Source organism: Rhinolophus sinicus, linkage group LG17 (genome assembly GCF_036562045.2).
Source record: "Rhinolophus sinicus isolate RSC01 linkage group LG17, ASM3656204v1, whole genome shotgun sequence".
Classification (NCBI taxonomy): Eukaryota; Metazoa; Chordata; class Mammalia; order Chiroptera; family Rhinolophidae; genus Rhinolophus; species Rhinolophus sinicus.
This window is the reverse complement of record NC_133766.1, coordinates 22,415,718-22,436,841: the sequence shown is the minus strand read 5'-3', so window position 1 is coordinate 22,436,841 and position 21,124 is coordinate 22,415,718. Positions and strand designations below refer to the sequence as shown.

Here is a 21,124-nt window from a genome sequence, read left to right as displayed (position 1 = left end):
GAAAGCCCCTTCTCAGTCTGACAAGCCTGGTCACTTCTCACCTAGGCCCACCCCGATTGGTTCAGGGGCAAGGATGGGGTGGGAGAGGGGGTCCTTCCTCTAGGAGATGGGTCTACATGCTGAAGAGGCTCTTCTAAAAGGGATCCCATCTCTTCACTCTGCCACTGCTCTCACCGGTCACTGAGCTCACAGCGTTCATGCTCCTCCCACAGCTGCGTGTGTGAGAGGGAGTGAGCGAGCAGTCATACACCCAGTCTGTGTGTAAATGGCTCGACATACTCTGGTGTGGCCCTGAGCAGGGCAGAGCCTCCTGTGTGGAGGCGACACTGTGCCTGGTGGTCTATCTGCAGTGCCCTCTGAAGGGACAACTTCCATGACAGCAATGGTGTCTTCATTCTGATTTTTTCTCCTCCTTGAATCTAGGGCTCTGGCTAGGCACCCAGGTGGTGAATGTCAACCAAACCCTCAATGCCCATGACCTTGGACCTCAGGAAGTGGTGTTAGGCATGCCTGATGCCCCCTAATGATGGTGACCCCCAAGACACATGAGAAGTCCCCCTGATGTTCTGTTACTTATTGCCACCCTCAGACTGAGCGGCACAGAGCTCCTGGGGCAGACGTGGGATCCAGCATAGTTTGTTTCATGGACAGCCCACATTTTTCAGCCCCTCTTTGGTATGGGCTTGGGCCAGCCCAGCACCAACCACCCTTAATCAGCCTGGATGACGGGCCTCGAGTGTCCCTCAGCAAATTCTTTCGAGTTATTAGAGTTTTATATCATATATAGATATTTAACACACAGGATTAGTGTTGAGGGTGGGGAGCAGTCTCTCCAAATGCAAGCCTGTCCCTCTGGGGTGTCTCCACACCTCAGCTCAGTCATGCCCTCTATTGGGGACGACCCCAGCCCACTGCTGACAGACCCGACCCAGGGTGCCCGGTGCTTCCCCGGCTTTCACCCTGAGAGCAGAGTCCCTCCTTGAGGTGCCTAAGCAGAGAAAGTGGTCTCCCCAGCACCACTCAGGCCTGGGGTGTGGGCTCTGGCCTACGCAGCGCTGGGTATTGTCCCGTTCTCCAACTGGCCCCTTCTGTTGTGTGCAGGGGCCCCTCACTCCACTGAGCTTATTGTAGTGAAAATCCTGACACTTGTAAACCTCACAGTGAGGGACAGGGAAGAGTAGAGCATTACTATTCAAGTCCCTTTTTATGCCAACTGATCTATTTCTTCCAGTGAGAGAGGCTTTTGAAAGGATTCTCCTATTTTGGTACTTTCGTGGTCCCTCTGTCATCGTGAAAGCCGAAGAGACCTTGGAGGGGATCAGGAATTTTCCTAGCTGGATGTTTTGGACCCAGGGGCAGGGCCTGTTGGTTCATCACCCCTGAGTGTGCCTCATCGCCACATCCATGCAAGGCCTGGCTAGGACCCCAGAGCCCCGGGAACAGAAGAAACCTATTCCGTTGTCCACAATGCCAGCCTTTGGGGAAGGAGCTTCTGAGTGCCCAGAATAGCTGTGGGCTTTCTGAGCTCCTTTGTCCTTTGTTCTGGGAACAAAGAGGGTGCCTAGGGAAGGCATGAGAAACTCCCTCATTCATCACACCGGCACAGCTGAGGTCTTCAGGCGAGCTGTCTTCAGGCACCCAGTAAGAGTCACACCTCCCAGGTCCAAGTCAGCCCTGAGCACTTCCCACTGGTGACATAATGTCACTGGATAATGTCCCTCCTCGATTTCCTATAAAACGTCTAAGTAACCAGCAGGCCACAGTTAGGTTTCCTGTGTAATTCTGTTCTCCAGGCCCTGGTCCTCTTGACAAACATTTGCCTCTCACTGTGAAGTCACACATAGTATCCGAATGCACATAGCATTTCAGTGGGGCGTGATTGTGGGCGTCTGCCCCTCTCAGCCTGGTCACCTCCATGGCCCTGCCTTTAGATCTGTCTCCTGAGGACCTTGTTAAGGCCCTATGATTTCACCGAGCTTATCTGCTTCCCTCCTGGACATGGCAGTTTTGTCTTTCTCCCATTAGCCCTGAAGGAACTTGGCCTCTGTCCTGCAGCCCATGCGACTGGAACCAGGCCTGACCAGCCCCAGCCGGCTTGGTATTGCCAACTAAGTGAGAGCAAAATCTACCATCCCAAATCCCATGAAACTGATGGATGTCCCTTCTTTGATTCTGAGGGCATTCTTAATCATATTTTGCAATGACTAAATGTTCTAATCCTTGAAAGTAGCCAGATTGGGACACAAAAGTAACCGTCTTCTTTCCTTTCAAAACGTTAATTGAGTTATTACTACACAATGCTCTACTCGAAAGTTGCTCTTTCCACCCCGAGCTCACTGCAGAACTCAGCACTTCCAGGAAGCTCAAGGACCCCCGAATGCCACGTGCTCCAACAGACTGCATAGTCCTGCCCCTGTGACACGCCTGCTTTCCCTCTCTTCTCTGTCTTGGTCCACTGCAGCTCTAATCAATCGTCCGCCATTTGCCAAGCTCGCAACCTGGTCACCAACCTAAACAGCTCCTGATTCTTTCTCCTGCATTCACCCATCATCAACCCTCATAGTTCTCCCTCCGAAGTGTCCTTCATCCACGCGGCCTCACCACCGCCACCCTCTCATGCCCGGACTGTTACAGTACCTTCGAAATCACCCACCTAGCCGGTCCCCTACGCAGCGTGCAATGCCCCTGCTGAAAACCCTTACACATAGCTCCCGTTTAAAAATAGCTACTTTTTATTTAATGCCTTCACTGTGCCGTGGTACTATTTTATGTAGCCCTTGCAACAAGCCCATGAGCAGAGCAGTGTATTGTTGTCCGTACTTTAAAGGGAGGGAAGTGGCTTAGGGAGCCTGCATGATTTGCTCAAGGGCACAGTGAGTGAGAGGGAGAGCCCTCGCAGGAAATGTCTTTGAAAACTTGTTTGACCTTAAAATGTAGGTTTGCCAACTCCAGTTTCACCTTAAAAATCCACATAAGTTTTGCATTCTATGCCTTAGTAAGTATGTTTGTTTCAACGTGAAAATGTTTCTCCTCCAAATTTCTGGGTAATATAGACATTGCGGAAAGACGTGCCCTATTGTGTGCCCTGGGAGGTCCAGCAGTGTGGTCTGGAAAGCATGGACCTACGGCTTTGAAAGAAGCCTGACGTCCTGATTGGGGTCATTAGGCCTTTGTGATCTGGTGCTGTTGCCCTTATAAGCTCATCACCCACCATGGTCCCATGCCGCTGCTTCTCTCTGTGCCATGTTTCTTTCTGTGACAGACGGAACACACAGTGGGTTCCTTACATGAGCCGTGTGGATTCCTGCCTGGGCCTGTAGCCACGCTCTTCTCCCCACCGTTCTACCTGCTCACAATCCCAATGGCCTCCCATGTCCTGCAAACTGAGGATCGTCTTTCGACGCCCAGCTCACGTGCCATTTCTCTGGGTAGGCATCCCCGCCACCCTCGCCACCAGCTGCCTCGGAGTCACTCAACCTTGCTCCCCCTGTGGCACTTACTTCACTTCATGACTGTCTACATATTTGTGACTGTCTTATTTCTCCATCTGACCTTGGACCATACCTCCAGTCCTAGCCTGACAACTCAAGAAATATTTACAGGATTGAATTATTTCCATCTTATAGAAGGGGAACCTAAGGCTCAGAGAAGTCACGTGTCTTGACAAGGGTCCACTTGAAAGCACCAGGGCAGGATTCAAATGCAGGTCAGTCTGACTGCAGACACCACACCTGTGAATTCCAGGCTTCTCATCAGTAAATTCCCCCCATCAAAATGAGGGATTGACATGGTTTGCCAATAAATTCTTTTGGCAAGGAGGATGTTAAAAAACAACAACAACAAAAACAGACAGACAAACTGCCATCTACTGAGACCACACATCATAAAAGTGACACAGCAGGAAGACTAGAGGAGTCCTTCTCCAGATGGGACAGATGCTAACCACACAGAGACACTGGCTGTGGGCTGCTGTAACGTCCTTGTGACTGAGCGGTTGGCAATCATTGCACGGTGTTTGCGGAGGGCCGTTTATCACCATACAAGGTCAAACAACACTCCTTAGCTTTGCAGGGGAATGGCATGAGCAGGCACGTCTGTATTTTAGGAACCAGCTGTACGGACTATGTATAAAAAAGCCACACTTCTTGACCATGTGCTAGATGGATGCCCTCCTGCTTCCCTTCAACATGAGACGATGAGGACTGGGGGCTGGGGGCTGGGAAACAGAAGAATAGCACAAGAGGGCAAACCCTGAGATTACGGCTCCCAGGTAAAAGGATGGCAAGCTCAAGCCTTCTCCCTAGGCAGCCGCTAGAGGTGGCTGCTGCCTCTCTCCATTGTGGACACCCCCGGGCTGGGCCCTGGAGTGCTTCTCTCCAAGGCAGCTGGCAGAGCAGGGCCAGGCAGGCCGGTCACCCCCACGGTGGCAGGTACTTCCACATAGGAGAAACCTCCAGTCTCTCATCCTCATCTGCTCATTTCCTCAGTTCAAAATCATTGCCGTGATGATCTTCTCCCCTCTTCTAAGAAGCCCGCCTTGGTTAAATGCGGCAGAATAATAAAACGAGCTGACCTCCGCCCTGTGCTAATTTCTCATGGGCCCTCTTCTGAGTTTCCAAACGACATCAGAATGGCACTAAAACCCCACTACGGCTTCAAGGCAGCCTTCCACGATTTTCTTCTCCTCTCTCCTCCCTCCTTCGCCCACAGTGTGGGCTGTGTGCCCCTCCTCTGGGGCCCCATCTCCAAGTCCTTCCCCATCATACAATACTTATGTCGCAACCACTCACGTGCCTGTCTGCCTCCCCCTGAGTGTGTGGGGCCCCATGCCCTGTGTCGTGCCTGGCACACGTGACACACTCAACATGTGCTTGTTGAATGATCACACCCAGAGTCTACATCTATCCATCTTTGTGATTTGGAGGATGTCAGCGTCTCCTGCAGACTCGATATTCTACTTGGACAAATACTTGGCACCATGGAGCTTCTTTCTCACCAATGAGGATTGGATTAGATCATCACTTCTCAAACCCTTACTAATTAGAATATCCAGGGGAGGGGGACAGGATGGTATTTTTTAGAAACTCCACAAATGATTTTGATAACCAGCCAGATGGAGGGATCGCCAACTACGTACAGGAAGGTAGCTTTAGACCTCTGGCATCCTGGTTCCAGAGCCCATTCAGCAGCTCATTAATTCAGACCATGAGCAAAACTGTTCCACCTACATCCCTACCTGTGCCCAATATGTTCTTTTCTGAAAGCTCCTGACTTCCCCCATCCTAGGGGCAACCTGAGAAGGTGTTGCTCCACAGCCACTCACCCTGGACAGAGCGCGACTGGCCAGCATCTCAAAGGCTTGGACCACATTGATGTCATTCTTGGCACTGACTTCAAAGTACGGAATATCCTTCTCTTTACACCAGCCTTGGGCTACCTCCTGTGACACCTGAATGAAGGGAAGAGATGATCACTGTTCCGGTATCATCATCCCTACCATCCCCACCATTGTCACATTTCCCACCATCCCCACCATCCCCACCATCACTCGTATTTACTGAGAACTTCCATGTGTCCATAACTATATACGTATTATTTCTTAACCTAAATCTCTGAGATGGCTCTTGTTAGCTCCACTTTCCAGATGAGGAAACTGGGGACTAGGGAATACAAGAATTTGCTCAGAGTGTGGGGCTGAGCAGGATTTGAGCACAGGCTTGGCAGAATTAGAGCCCAGTGTGCTGTGCTGCCTCCCAAAGGCCTACTGGAAGCTTCTTCCTGCCATTGGCTCCTTCTTCAGTCCCTTCAAAAGGAGATGGACATGACAGACACTAACTAGGGACGAGGGCTTCCTTCCTGAGCTGGATGACCAGGCCCACACCCAGGTGGCCTGTTGCTGTGCAGAGACTCAGAGTAGAGTCCTAGGAACACTGATAAGCTCCTACTACAGGCCAGATACTGTGTTACATATCTTCTCATATTAACTCATTTAATTTTCTCAATAACCCTTATTAGCTCCACTTTCTACATAAAAACATTGAGTATCAGAGAGGTTCAGCGACTTGCCTCAGATCACACAGCGGAGAAAGGCAGAGTTTGGATGCAGCCCCAGCTCAGTGCTCCCATGGCATCTGAGTTGCCCTCTGCGGGACACTGCGGGTACTGCTTTTCTGTCTCTCTTACTGGACCGTAGTAGGTTCCTTGAGCTCAGGGTCAGGGCCTGTTTAGCTCTTGGCCTGGCGCTATGAGCTGCTCAGTGCAGGCTGAATGAGTATACCTCTACCCAAATGTAGGTCGCTGGTCACAGTTAGAGGATGCTTGATTGGAAAATACTCTAGTAGCCCTGCAGGTTACATCAAAGACAATTGGTACCACTGAGTTTAATGTCTAATTATTTCGGGGACGAGGAAATGACCATATATTGAACATTTGCTGTGCCTGGGGCCCTTCTCCCAGAATACAGTGCAGCAGGGGGAGATCAGAAACTGCCCCTTGTCAAACTGTCTCCCTCTCGCCTGCAGCTTCTGGGAATTCATCTTATTGAGATGAAAGGTACCATCACTGCCCCCTGTCTCTTTGGTACTTGCCATCCTGGTCTCAGGAGTGGCAGCAGGGCCCAGGCCTCATGGCTCTTTTTTACAGGCCTGTCAGTTGTCCCCCAGCATTGCTCTGGCATTGTGAGGCTTGCTACCTAAGGCTGGAGAGTGGACACTGGGGTCAACTAAGCAGCCTGCCCTTTGGGGAGCCCAGATGACACCTCCACCTCCCATGCCCAGGCTCTGCTGGCCACTCTCCCAGGAGCTGCTGAACCGCGCAGAGCAGGAGAAAGCCCCTGGCTGTGGTCCTGGCCTCTGATCTCTAAGACCCTCCTGCCTTTGGGGAGAGGGGTCTCAGAATTGGCCATGAGTGCTCCCTTCTGTGGAGCATAGATGCCTAAGACCTGGTGAGTCACAAAGAAGCCTCACAGCTGGGGAAAATCCTGAACAATTTGGGGGAAGAATCTTCACTAGTAACAAGGAAATAATCATTAGAAATTAACACGTGATACCTGGATGGCATCTTAGGAACACAAAGAGCTTTGTATCTGTTAAAGTCCTTGAGGACAAGGGCTGGCTGGACTTACCATGTTGATCACTCCTTCCTTCTTTCTATCACGCCCCTGCCCAGCTTCCCACCCCTATCAGGTGGTCAGCATTTCACTGGGCACATCATTGGTGCCCCAGAGTTGCAGTAAACATTGAAGTGAAATGCAACAAAGTCTCCTCCAGGAGGCAGGGAGATTCTTTATGTTTAATGACATGAGAAACAGAAGCCAGGATAGTTGCCCAAGGTCACCCGACAACGGAGAAAGGAAGACAAGCCCACAACTATATCCCACTGATCTTAGCTTTCTCTTCTCTTATTGGACAGTGACCAGGCTATGACAGACATTTTATCTCATTTCCTTCGCCTTTTCTTGTTCCATTCACACGCAATGATTAAACACATAACTCCAAGATATCAGGGAAGATTATGTTGATAGAAATTAACACTCTTCTTCTATCCGTATCACCTCTCCCACTCAACTTCAGAAAGCTGGCCTGGGAAGAAAATTACCTAGACAGTAGTTTTTACTTTTCTCCTCCAAATCCAGTTACAGTTTCATGGTTTAAAAAATTGTCTTGCCTTTTATTTATAAAATAACAGTTATTTATAACTTTGGCTCTGACTGTGGAAATAAACTCAGGGTGTAATACTTGGGGACATGGGAAGTATGAAAATTTTGGAAGTGTTACTTCCATTAGTTTTGTTTTTGGCTGGCAACATACTATTAACATTTTATTTTTCCTGTTACAATTTTTCTAGTTCATCAGAGGTCAAAGGTTTGACAAAATTAGTCTAGTTTGCATAATCTTATTTATGATGCTTTCCATCACAGATACATTTAAAATGATCAATTATATGGGTTAAAATTAGTGTGTCAAGTACATCTTAAACCACCACCAAAAATAAAGAATATTTTCAGAAAACATAACTCCCAACATTATGAATCAGTGGTAAGTCAAAAATTGCCTACCTGAGCATAGAGCAAAGAATTCACTTGCTAGTGAATAAATTCCTTGCAGCATAGATGCTAGCAGAGCTGTTCTTTTTTGGGGGTGGGGGTGGGGGAAGGGGAACAGAACTTTATTGGGGAACTTCCTGGAAGTGTGTACTTCCAGGACTTTTTCCAAGTCAAGTTGTTGTCCTTTCAATCTTAGTTATGGAGGGTGCCGTTCAGCTCCAGGTCCAGTTGCAGTTGTTAGTTGCAGAGGGCGCAGCCCACCATCCCTTGCGGGAGTTGAACTGGCAACCTTGTGTTTGAGAGCCCACTGGCCTATGTGGGAATCGAACCAGCAGCCTGGGTGTTAGGTGCACGGAGCTCCAACAGCCTGAGTCACCGGGCCGGCCCAGAGCTGTTCTTTCAAACAAACTGTTTTTTCACTACTATTACCTTCTGTAGAAGGAGTAGAGATTTTAAAAAATCTGGGTCAGTGATTTCTTTAAAATCATTCTGAACATATGTGTGTGTATGTGTGCGTGTATGTGTTTGTGTGTGTGTGTGTTTTATTTATATACGTAAAACAAAATTTATCATTTTCACTATATTTAAGTATAGAGTTCAGAGACACTAAGTACATTCACAACCATCACCCCCATCCATCTTCAATACTTTTTTGTCATCCCAAATCTTAGCAATAGATTTTAAATAATTATTTTTTGTTATTGAGTAGGACAAGCTCTCATATTTTCCCAACCCGCAACTTGGAGATAAGAAGAAGGAGGATGACAATCGCTCCCATTTATTAACCTTCCCAGGTGCTTAATAGGAATCATTTCCTTTACTCCTCAAACAGCCTCACGAAACCTGTGTCTGGTCTCCACTTCACAGATGAAGAAACGGGAACTGGCCAAGCGATTGTGAATCTGAGCTCAACTGGTCCTCAGCTCTTACCCACTCAGCCTGTGCAAACGCGACGTCGCGTGCCTCCTGGCCCACCCTGTCCCAGCACCGGCTGCACCGCTCAGCTAGCCTTCTCCATTTCCCCACACCCAGCCAGTGACGGGCCGTCCTCTCTGCTCCGTCTGCACCAAAGTCAGGACACTTGAGGGCAGTCCCTTCCCTGCCTCTCCTCTGGGCTTTATGATTCAGGGTCTCTGAATTGAAGTCCCTCTGCTCTTCCCACACCCAGTTCCTCCACTTCCCTGTCCTGTTGCATCACTGCTCAGCTCTTCCTCACCTCTGGGTCCTCCGACTCTTCCCCCTGCAAACCCTTTCCCTGGGCCGATCTTGTGAAAAGACAAACTCTCCCGTCTTCCCTCCTCCAGGATCCTCTCTCACCTCCCTGTATTGGCTGAACTTTAGCTTTTGCTGGAGTCACTATTCCCCCACCTCCCTCTCCAGTGGGGGCTATTTGAAGAACAACACAAAACAGACTCACCACTGATCCCAGACACGGGGTTGGGCTGACCTGGGCCTCCACTGCTTTTTCAAGTCTTTATCTTCCTCTCTCCGTAGAACAAAGCTCATCCCCCCTGAGGTTTGGACTGGACTCCCTCAATCCCTTCAAGGCCTCTGTTCTCCATCCTGCCAGCACCCCTCATTGGTTGAACATTTGCAATCTGGTGAGGCTTCCTCTCCACCTCACCCTGTAGCCTCCACCTCTCACGTAAGCCTCGCAATTTCTTTCCTTCTCTCCATTTCAGCCTTTCTTCCCAGAGCCAGAATTAGGACCTCTGTAAAAGACTAAATACAGCCTCCCCGTCTGTGACCACAGTCTCCTTTCCCTTCAGCCCCCGCATGTCCTCATTCCCTTCAACCTGTGGCAGCCCAGTCCCTGTCCCTTCAATCCTCTCCTTGTTGCTCTTCTTTCCTCCATGGTTTCTCCGTGCCCTCACAGCTCTACTTCTCAGCTACTCTTGTCTGGAAAGACCTTAGTCCTAGGTCCCTGTTCGTGGCTCTTACCCCACACACGGCCGTTGAAGAACAACACAAAACAGACTCCGCTTCAAACTCCTGGCCCCCTCCTTCAGCTGAGCTCTGAGTGTCACCCATCAGTTCTTGTCTTTGTTCTGGATTAGCTCCTTCACCTGTTTCTTTCCAGAGTAACTGGCAAAGCTTCACCATCATTCTTGAGACTCCTACTTGGTTCCCTCTCAACATAAGATGGTGCCTCTTATTTCACTGAGAGAAAGTCAAACTTTCAGTCTTGAACTCCCTCAACTTCCCACCGTGTGATCTGTACAGGTGTGTGAAGCAGTGTGTTAAAGTGGAAGTCTCCAGAGGCACTACAGTTTGATAGATGTCAGCTGTAAAGTGCGTCGGGAGACTGACTGCTCCCAGGACCTTGCATGTCTCCAAAGGTTCATGACCAAGAATCTGTTAGATGACTCTAAAACCCACAGCATGGATATAAAAAGATTGAAAAGGAGGATTTTAAAGGATTTCTTTGAAGAGCGTTGTGTTGTGGATACGCACCTCACAAGAGGGAGATCAGGTAAGGCCTCATCTCCACCAAAAGAGGGCTTCAAGGAGGCCACTTGGAAAGCTGAACATGTGACTCCTGGAGTTTGGTGGCTACAGTGGGTTTGTGCCTGACATGCATCTGAGGAATCCAAGTCAAAAGGAAACAGGGCAAAGCATCTTTTACAAATTAGCTCTGCCTCTGGTCTTTTCTCATTAGTAGGCAGCGATGAAAAGAGCTCTACTTGATGCCACTGCATAAACCCCTACACAAGTGGGGTCATGGGAGCCATGGAGCAGAAGAGCTGTCAAGTCATTAGTCAGATGAGACAGAATATGCTTCAGCTAATAAGACACATATATTACTTTCTCAGAAAATTTGTAGATTCAAGTTCTTATAACTGTAGACCCCCTACCTTTCCCTGGGTAGAAATACTGTTCTATAGGTTAATTCAAATTCCACCTGCCTACCTCAGATATCTTAATTCTTCTACTCTCTGTCTCTAGGCAAAATTGCCTTCAGTGCTCAGCTCACGTCATGCTATTTCTTGACTTTGCTCATATTGTTTCATCAGCCTAGAAGCCACCTCCTCTAGGAAGCTCTCCCTATACTCTGGGCTTGAATAGACACACTTTCACTGTGGTCTCCAAATATCCAAGGTATATCTCTATCATTGCACTTACTATATTGTATCATAGTTGTTTTTAAAGTATCTGTAACCACTACTAGATGCGAAATGCTTAAGGTAAGGACTGTGGGATTCAGCTCTGTGTGTGTGGGACCTGACACAGTGCCTGGCATATATGAGTGCTCACGTAGTGTTTGGTGAACGAATGAATGAACGGTACCTGCCGGTCTGCCAGATCGATCTTGTTCCCCAGCACCACCATGGGGTAGGACTGCTCCATTGGAATGATTTTGGCCAGAACATCACCCCGCCAGGTGTCCAGGGCTTCAAAAGACTCTAGGTCAGTGACATCGAAAGCCAGGATGCAGCCATCAGAGCCTTTGTAGAATGTGGACACCATGGAGCGGAACCGTTCCTGTCCGCCTGTGTCCCAGATCTGGAGGGGAAGAACAGCCGTCCCATGGGGCTGTCATGAGTGGCTGGAGATAGGCTCAACTGGGTCACATCATGTCAAAGCTTCCTTTCCTGGGTAGGGAGCACACAGCCCTGGCACATGTGCATGTGGTCCTTTCCCACATGGGCATCTTGACCCTGTCACCCACGCACACTACGGTATCTTGCCACTAACACTTAGCATCCAAGAATACTTTCACATCTAAGCTCTCGTTTTTCCCCTGGGTCATCAGGACAAGCAGTGTTATTCCCATCTGATAGACTTGGACCTTCAGAATGATTTGCCCAAGGCCATTCGCCAAGTTTTCCAGGCAACCTGAGAATAGGAGAGGGGCCTCACAACTCCTGGATTGGAGCTCTTCCTTCTAGATCAAGGATCAGCAAGTTTTTTCTGTGAAGGGTTGGTTACATAGTAAGTATTTTAGGCTTTGCAGACCGTACTGTCTGTTACAGCTGTTCAACTCTGCTGCTGTAGTTTGAAAGCAGCCATAGACCATGCTCGTAAATGGGCATGACTATGTGCCAGTCAAATCTATTTACAAAGACAGGTGGACAATATTTGGTCCATGAGCTGAAGTTTACTGGTGTCTGTGCTGCACCATTCTAGCTCCTGGTGCACATTGCTGCCCAGAGAATGGGGGGTGATTTTCAGGTATGTGTGTTCAAAAGGGACAGGGAGGGCTGCTCACCTGTAGCTTCAAAGTTGTGTCATCCAGTATGATAATCTTAGAGAGGATGCTGGCCCCCAGCGTGGTCTGGTAGTCCTCGTAAAATGTCTTGTGCACATACTGGTGGAGGAGGGAGGTCTTTCCTACACTGAGGAAAAAACCCAGATACATGTGAACACACACGTACAAACACACACACACACACACATCCATACCATTCTCAAAATCTTACCACGCCCCTCTCACCACTGTCTCGCCCTGAGATTCTGAATTTCTGACATTTGTGGTCCGGGGACCACACTTTGAGTAACAAGGGACTAGGGAATGGTTTCTAGAAGTAGGAACCAGTGAGCAGAGAGGTTTGGAGAGAGCCGAGTGCCCCAAAGCAAGGGTCAGGTTATTCCTGTATGTGGCGGGAGGTGGGAAGGCAGATAGATGCTAAGTGGCTTGTTATGCAGAGCTTGGACCAGAAACCAGGTAGCCTGGCCCACCCAGCCTCTTTCTCCCATCTGAGCTCCCTACCTTGGTGTGGGATGTCCTCCCTGGTGCCACCCTGCATCAGAAAATGACCACTAGAGGTGGGAACATATCACTGCCCTTGGCTAGGGGGCTGCTTCCCACCCCCAGACCCTAAGCTGAGCCTGGCTTACCCCAGGGATCCGATGATGATGAGCTTCAGGTCCACCTTCTTCCGGGGATTCATGGAGGGTTTCAGAGTCTGTAGGGAAATACAAGTAATTCACACGCTGGCCAGAGAGTCCCCTGTGGCTGAGGCTGGCCTCAACTTTCCCCTCCTAGATGTGAAGGTCACAGTGCCCTGGGCTGAGGACTTGGGTGGGATGGTTCTCTAAAACAGGTGGATAACTCAGCAACCCTTACACACCCTCTGTTTAACATCCCCTGCAGGCTTCCCCAAGGCTGACAGGGTGGTGACCACACAGGACAGGTACAGCTCTCAAGGCTCAGTTCCTCCAACCCTGTTCTTGGAGGCAGCCTGGAGTGTCAGGAAAGCCAGAAGAGATTGAAAAGAGGCTGTACAGACAGTCAAGCCTGGAGCCAGGGATGGAGAGGAGTGCGGGAAAAGGGGATGGGACAGGACAAGGGGTCCATTGTCAGGACTGCCAGAGTGGCTTTGGATGGAAGAGCGCCCCTTCCCCAGCCCGAGGTGGTGCTGTAATTGCAGAATCAAAGACTCTTCTCTAAGGCAGCTGGTGGGGTTGTAATTGGTACATGTTTCTGGAAAGCTACTTGGCAGCAAGTAGTGAGAGTCTTAAACATGTTCCTGACCTCCATTTCTAGGAATTTGTCCTAAGGAAATAATTTGAAATGCAGGCAAAGACTCTATGAAGAATGCTCTTCATAGAATTATTTATAAACATCCAACATTAAAGAAGTGGTTAAATAAATCATGGCACACAATGAACTATGAAGCAGTCACTGAAATGGAGTTTTTGAGCATATTATAATAATGGGGGGAAGTGCTGCCATAGGATCCAAACAGAAAACAGAAGACACTAAACCGTACATACAGTACAACCACAAATACTAAAATGAATTCCTACTTGCATAGAAAAAGTTCTAGAAAGAAGTACATACAAAATTTAAATGTTTAATTCCGAGTGGTAGGAAATTATATGGTTTTAATTTTGTTCTCTACGATTTTTAGTATGTTCCAATTTTTTTACAATAAACATATCAAATATGTATTGTTACTATTAGAGAAAAATACATGTGTATGTGCATGCATTTTATATAGACATATATAAATTTATGTGCTTATTCATTTTATTTTATTTAACAAGATAAAGCAAAACTGTTGCAGGGGACTGTGCTAACTGGCTCGTTCGGTCTACCCTTAAATGCACACATATTCTCAACTCCTGGGTCTGTACGGATGAAGCTTGGAAAATTAATAACTTAGACTTAGTTCAGTCACATCACAGCTCGCTATTCAGCTATTTTCTCCTTGTTTTTCCCTTTCACTATTTGATTCAATGACTGGTTGGTTCCCTTTCTTAAGACTATACATACCTTATTGGTCTAATTAATCAGCAGAGCACTAATCTGGAAATAACAATTTCTCCATTTTCAGACAACCGGACACGGGGATCCAAGGTTGCAACTCCCATGCAACTTTTGCTGACAATGCACGACACACTCCAGCTGTGGCTGCTGAGTTCGAGATAACCCTATGAAGCAGACTGGGCCCTGGGAGGCGATTTCTCAACTGTCAGCTCCGAAACTAATGACTAAGTCCCACCTTTCTTTGTTCTTTCCTGGACCTGTCTGCCTGACTATAAAACCTCCTGATTAGTCCCCGTTTGGGGAAGGTGGTTTTCTCCTGGACATTAGTCCGCCATCTTCCCTAGCTGCAGGCATCTAGAATAAAATATGCTTTTGACCTCATCAACACTTGTCACGCAAATTTGTGGGCCTCGGGCAACAAGTGGCACCGGACCTGAATCTGGTAACAGGTCTTGTGTCCTTGGGTGCACTAGGCATACTGAGTAAACCTTGACCTGATCTTGCCTGGCTAAACTGTCAAAAGTTGGCCAGTTTCCTCCGGTGCTTGGAGAAAGCTCTAAATTGGATGTCCTAAAGCATTGAATGTTATAGTTCTCATTTTGCCACCATGTGACCTTGGGCCAGTTACTTCACCTCTCTGAGTCTTGACTTTCCAACTAGAGAATGAGCCAGTTGGGTCCCCAAGACTCAAGGTCTCTTCTGGTTGAAAATGCTTTATCTACTGGGGCTGTAACTCACTGAGCCACAAGAGCCTTGCCTGGGGGTGCCCTAGAGGCCGAGAATTGTTAGGGTCTCTCCATGAACCATGTCATGGCTCAAAGGTGATTTGAGGCTCTGCTCAGAGCTGTTTGTCCCAGGAGCCAGAGTTGGTGGCACTGGACCTTCTACCCAGGAGGGCTGGGTTGGCATGGTGGGCAATAGGTCTTCTTGATGGTTCATGCATTCATTCTACAAGTGCCTGCATGTCTACTGTATGCAAATCCCTGACCTAGATGCTGGGGGAACACACAGATGAAGCAAATAGGCTCCCCCCACCCTCCCACCCCCTGCTACACAGGGAGTCATCAGGGGAGAAAGGATAGGGGCTAAGCAATTACCAGAGAGGAAGTGTCAAATGCTCCAACAGAAGCACAGAGAAAGTGCTGTGGGAATTCAGTGTGTGTGTGTGTGTGTGTGTGTGTGTGTGTGGTGGGGGGTGGGTGGGAGAAGCCGATTGAACTGGGCCCTGAAGAAAGGAGACATGTAGTTGGGGCTGATATTTCAAAGGGAGGTAATGACCCTCTGAAAGGGAATAACCTGGGAAGAGGAGACTGGAGAAGGTGGATGTTTTACTTCAGGGAAGGGTGAGGTCAAGGGTGTGGAGAGAGGAAAGCCTGGAGAGGGAGCAAGATTAAGTGGGGTCATGAATGTCAGACCAAGGGTCCTGTCATCCATCCATCCATCCATCCATCCATCCATCCATCCATCCATCCATCCAACATTTCCTATGCTCCAGACAGACATGCGAGGAAGAGAATTCAAGGTATTAACCAGGCTGACATTTTGTAGTGGGCGTTGCTGCCCACAAGGAAAACAGCCAAGGGAGAAGTGGCTCACAAGCCCCTGAAGGCTCAGGCCCCTAAGCCTCAGTTACCACTCTGGAAGGGGAGTGGGAGCAGTGGTGAGCTCTTCCCCAAAGGCTTTGGTGCAACTAACTTAGCTTCAGAAACCAACACAGCGCCTTAGAAAGGGAGTCAGATCAAAAGGGAGTCAGAACAAAAGGGAGCTGGGAGGGTGGGAAAGGACCCTGCAGGGGCTGCTCTGTGCCCTCTGTAAAGCTTAGGGAAGCCTCCAGACAGCCCTATGAGATGCTCATAACTGAGGCTCACAGAAGCCAAGTCTCAGTAACTCCTCCAGAGCCACACAGGTAGCACATGGATGAGCTAGTGTTTGAATCAAAGGCACAGAAGGCGCCTCTGTGCCACGTTGCCTCCAACCTCCGAACCCATAGAATCTGTGTGCACAGGACCCAGGGCACTGGGCTCAGGTTTGGTGAGCCCAGCAAAACCCTGGTAGAGTTGGAGGAGATTGAGAGAAAGGCAGCCAAAGTGACAAGAGGTACAGTGGGAGTGGAGGGAACAGGGGCTGCCGAACTGGAGCTGTAGAGAGGCCTGAAACGGAGAAGGTGTTCACCCTGTGATACGCCGTGCTGCCACGCGGCTCACACTATACGCTAACATTTATTTCCTGGCACTGTGAGAGGGCTTTGTGAATATTCAGATAAATAATATGCATACCATTGTGAGGCTAAATGAATTAATACATTACTGGAATACATTTGTACCATATAATTCATTATTATAGAACATTTACTGGAACAAATTAAGGGTTCAAGAAATGTTAGCTATTTTGTGACTGTTGTTGGCACACAAGAAAACAGCCTGTGGGATTGAAACTATTATTATCTCTATTTTACTACTGAAGAAACAGATGTTTGGAGAAGTCAGGTAGTTCATCTCTAAAGAGACAGCCTGTAAGTGGCAGAGTCTGGAATTGGAACCGGAATTTGAATTCAGGCTTAGCACCAGAGACCACACTGTTAACTGCTAGGTTCTACTGCCTTTTGCAAACCTAGGATTGAAGATCCCACACCCTGCCACTTGGTGCTCGGGGGGCGGCTTGGGGGCTGTGTGGGATGGATTTGATATGGTACAGCAGAGCTGGTGTGCATCTGAAGGGAAAACCTGGGGGCAGGGAGAGAGGTAAAACGTCTGTATGTTATGCGCAACAGAGGATCAATATTCACGATGTATAAAGCAATCTGTAGACAACATACAACCTAAACGTGGCCAAAGAATATGAGTGAGTAACCAGTAGAAGTCTCATACATAATTAGTCACAGGCTTTGAAAAGATAACTCAACTTTACTAATCTTTAAGGCCATGCAAATTTTAAAATACCACTTTTTTACCCACTGGAAAGGCAAAATTTTTTTTAAAAATTGATAATATTTAGTGTTGGCAAGGGTGTAGGGTTAACACTTGCATATTGTCGATAGAGTGTGCATTGGCACAGTCTGTTTTGGAGGGCAATTTGACAGTAGCAAAACTGAATATGCTCATACCCTAGGTTCTAATCCGAGCAATCTCTTCTGTAGAAATACACATATACTCAAACACATATTTGTACAAAAATGATAGCTGAAGAGCACTGTTATAACTTAAATGTCCCTCATAAGACACTGCATAAATTATAACGTAGTCATACTCTGAGTGAGAGTAAAGTAATCAGGTAGAAGATATGATGATAATTGAAGTAAAAAAAAGATTTTGTACAGTATGATTCCAATTGTATAAAAACAAACAATAATTCTATGTGTGTGACTACATGTTTGATATTATATTTATGCTTTTCTTGTAAATACATAGAAAGCCACAGCTAGACATCCACTAAATGATTACTAGCAGGTGGGGAAAGGTAGATTAGAGGGGAGGGTTATTGTTTTATTTTACATATGTCTTGTGTTAAAATTCGTTACATGAGCCTCAGATGTTGTAATTAAAAAATATCAAATAAAGACTTAACGTTTCTTTGAAAGGAGCACGTAGACAGATGGCAGCTCAAAGTCATCTGACTATAACTTCCTGACAGGACAAATCATTTTTTGCAGGACAGGGCGGCTGCCTGGTCCCATGGAGTGATCACAAGTTTTGGAGTCAGAGTTCTCACTCACCTCCATACATTGGTGACCTTTGGTAAATTACTTAACCATGGTGAGACTGTTCCCTTTTTGGTAAAATGGATATCACTCACGGCTGTGGCATATTCTGTGGGGTAGCATGTGTCATGTTCTTATAGTACAACTAGCTTCCCAAATTGGGGAAGATCCAGATAAATGGTTAACAACTAGGGGGCAAAGGGAAGGCAGATTTGCAGTGCCTGCCACTTTCTTCCCCGCCCCCCCCACCTTTTCCCGCCTCCCCCCCCAACTCTGGTTCAAGCCTGTTGTTTCTCAGGCTAGTTGTGTAGGACACAGCTCCCTGGCCCACGCTGCTATTGCACTCCCCCGGGCTGAGGCAGTCGGTCACTGTTCACAGCAGCTCTCGCTGGCTGCTGGCCACTCCCGATGGCTGCTGGCTACTCACGGCAGCACATTGTGGCTCATGGCAGCACACAGTAGCCTGCGGCAGCCCGTGGCAGCCCAACCAGCCCACGCTGACCACCAGCTGTTCACGGGAGCCCAGCTCCAAGGAGAGCTGTTGTTCACAATGTTAGCTGTGGAGGGCACAGATCACTGGCCCTTGTGGGAATCGAACCAGTGACCTCGGTGTTGGGAGCATGGCGCTCCAACCACTGAGCCACCAGGCCAGCCCGTCTGCCACTTTCTATGGTGTAAATATTCCCACCATGGCTGGTTTCAAGCTCCCAGTGGAGCCTGCATGAAGGACCTCTAGTCATCTAGTCCAATCTCCCATCTAGTGCTTGAGTTGTCTCTACCACATTCACAGAAAGATGGAGCCAGACCTGCCTCCATAGAGCTTCTTCCCCCAACTAGGGGCGAATTTCTCCTGGGAGCCACATGGACAATGTCAATTCCTCTGCCACATGCCAACCCTTCTGAGGTTTAGTGTTTTCTCGTTGAGTTTTAGTTGAGTCTTTTCTTCTCCAGATGCTTGTAACTCACCTTAGCCTTGACTCTGAGCTCCCCTTACCCCACCCCACCCTGGTCCCCTTCCCCTGGATATGCTCTTAAAGGGTGCTGCCACTGCAGATTCCCCTACCCCACTCCCAGAAGGGCAGGAACTTGTTGAGGGGGCTGCTATGTATTAAAATAGCCTGGTCCTTGGGCTCAAGACAACTGGCAGCAACAAGAGGGTGACAAGGACTGTATCAATGGCAAGGGAAGGAGGCTAAGGGGGAGACATCGGCTGTAGGCACGTGCAGGTTTCAGGTGGTGGCTGAAGTCTTTTCCCATGTCCTCAGTGCTATCCCTTGGCTGGACTTTGGCAAAGGCTATTATTTTAAACCTCCTCTGGTCCACTCAGCTGACTCAGATGCTTCAAACCAGGGCATCCTCCTAGAGGCCAGGCTGAGTCATCACCCTCCGTTGTTAAGTAACAGTGAAACACAGGCTTGGAATGCAGGGCGCTGCCTTCAGCCAGCTCAGGGCCACACAGAGCAGAATTGGCAGGCCACTGCTCTCCGTTGCTTGTGACTGTCTTTTCTCCCCCTGTTGCCTGGTAGCTTTTCTCAGCCTGGAGCCCTGGCCCTGCCCATCTACCAAAACTACAGTACAGCTCAGTCCCTGGGGAGTAAGAAAGACTGAGTTGATGGCTCTTCACAATCAATCAATCATCAATCAATCAAGAACCCTAGGGCTTGGGGCCAGTTACAAGAACTCTTGGACCTGCTCTGCTCTCACATTCCCACTTCCCTCCTCTCCCTACCCAACTGGCCCCAACCAGGACCCACGTAGTCTTCTGCCTCATTTGTGTTGAGTGATCAGGAGGAGGGATGAGGGAGACCACAGCCCTGGGAGGTGCACCCACAGCCCTGGCGTCAGGAGGCTCAGCATTCCTGTTCTTTAAGTTCTTTTAAGTAGAAAGGCAGTGCTCAGAGGGCAGGCTAGCACCTCACATCTCTCTGTGTCCTTCCAATGAGACTGAGCCATGCTGGGAGTATTGAGTCTTCCATAAGTAGTTATCTATCCATCCCCATCCTCATCCCTATCTATCCATCCATACATCCATCTTTCCATCCATCCACCTACGCATCCTTCTGTCCATTCATCTACCTATCACCCGTACATCTATCTATCCATCCATCCATCCTCCATCTGTCTGCCAATCTGTCTGTCCATCCATCCAGCACATGTACTGCATGCCTACTGTGCATTCGCACTCCGTAAGTCTGAGGATACAGACAAGTTACTGTCACCGTGGGACTTGTGTGGAGGAGGACTGGTTGGTAAGCCCAAATAAATTACTTTTATTAATCATAATGCCTAGCACTTATAGGGCACTTTGCAATTAAAAAATGCCATCGTAGCCCAGTGGATTCCTGAGGCAAGCTGAGACTAGACTGAGGTCTGTCTGACTCTGTTCATTGGCTCGCCTTGCATTGCAGAGCTGTGCTAGGAGACATACTTATGATTTAAAACAAGAGGGACACTTTCCTATTGTAGGGGTTCCCCCTTCCCCGATGAGTCCCTTTAGATAAGATGGTTCCATCCCAGAAGGTACCCTGTCCATGTGTCAAGGGGACTCCTGATGCTGGCTGGACTCAGCCCTCCCACAGGGCTCCGGTGTCTGGCTGTCCTTCCTCTGACTGTGCTGGCAGCTTCCTGCCAGAGACTGACGGCCTGTGCAGAGCCCCGAGCCGGGCCCCAGCTCCCTGGACTGGGCGGGGAGTCTTTTCTGCCTGGCTCGCTGCCATGCCCTGGGAGGTTCTCCCAAATGGGGGTCTTTGGGCTGGATCTAAGCCCTCAGCTGCCAGGTCCTAAGCCTTATCCTTGCATCCCCTGCTCCTACGCCTCCCCACCAAAAGACAAGTACATCTGGGAGCTGCTGGGATAGACAGAAAAACCAATAAAAACTTGCAGGGCACTTACAGCTCTGGCTGCTTAGCATTCAGCCTCCGAGGGCAGGCGGGAGTTCTCTCTGGTCTGGGGCTTCTCCTCTCAGAACAACAGTCTCAGCCCGGTCAGAGGAAAAAAGCTTTGGGAGCAAAAAGAGTTTGTTGAGGCCAAGCCACTTTCTTCTTAGTTTTCCTCCTCTCCCTCTCATGCACAGACTTGGGAAAGTTGCAAAAGAGGCTGGGCCTGGGTGACCTCAGCTGTGTGGGTGGAGGGGTGGGGTAGGCTTCAGAGCTGACTGGATTTGGGGCCT

At 48.7% G+C, this 21,124-nt stretch overlaps 1 protein-coding gene and 1 long non-coding RNA gene across 2 annotated transcripts in view; one reads left to right on the top strand and one right to left on the bottom strand.

The window, feature by feature from the left end:
- LOC141569328 (uncharacterized) overlaps positions 1–14,643 on the top strand; it is a 21,701-nt gene extending 7,058 nt beyond the window's left edge. The window contains exon 2 of the long non-coding RNA XR_012492853.1: positions 14,326–14,643. This is a non-coding gene — a long non-coding RNA (uncharacterized LOC141569328). The remainder of the gene's footprint in view (positions 1–14,325) is intronic.
- Positions 1–21,124, bottom strand: part of RAB7B (RAB7B, member RAS oncogene family) — a 23,820-nt gene extending 2,696 nt beyond the window's left edge. Inside the window, exons 1-5 of the mRNA XM_019752538.2 lie at positions 20,848–21,124; positions 12,884–12,951; positions 12,255–12,381; positions 11,333–11,548; positions 5,324–5,449 (exon numbers count right to left, since the gene is read on the bottom strand). Coding sequence (XP_019608097.1) covers positions 5,324–5,449; positions 11,333–11,548; positions 12,255–12,381; positions 12,884–12,936 — 522 coding nt within the window. The 5' untranslated portion in view covers positions 12,937–12,951; positions 20,848–21,124. The remainder of the gene's footprint in view (positions 1–5,323; positions 5,450–11,332; positions 11,549–12,254; positions 12,382–12,883; positions 12,952–20,847) is intronic.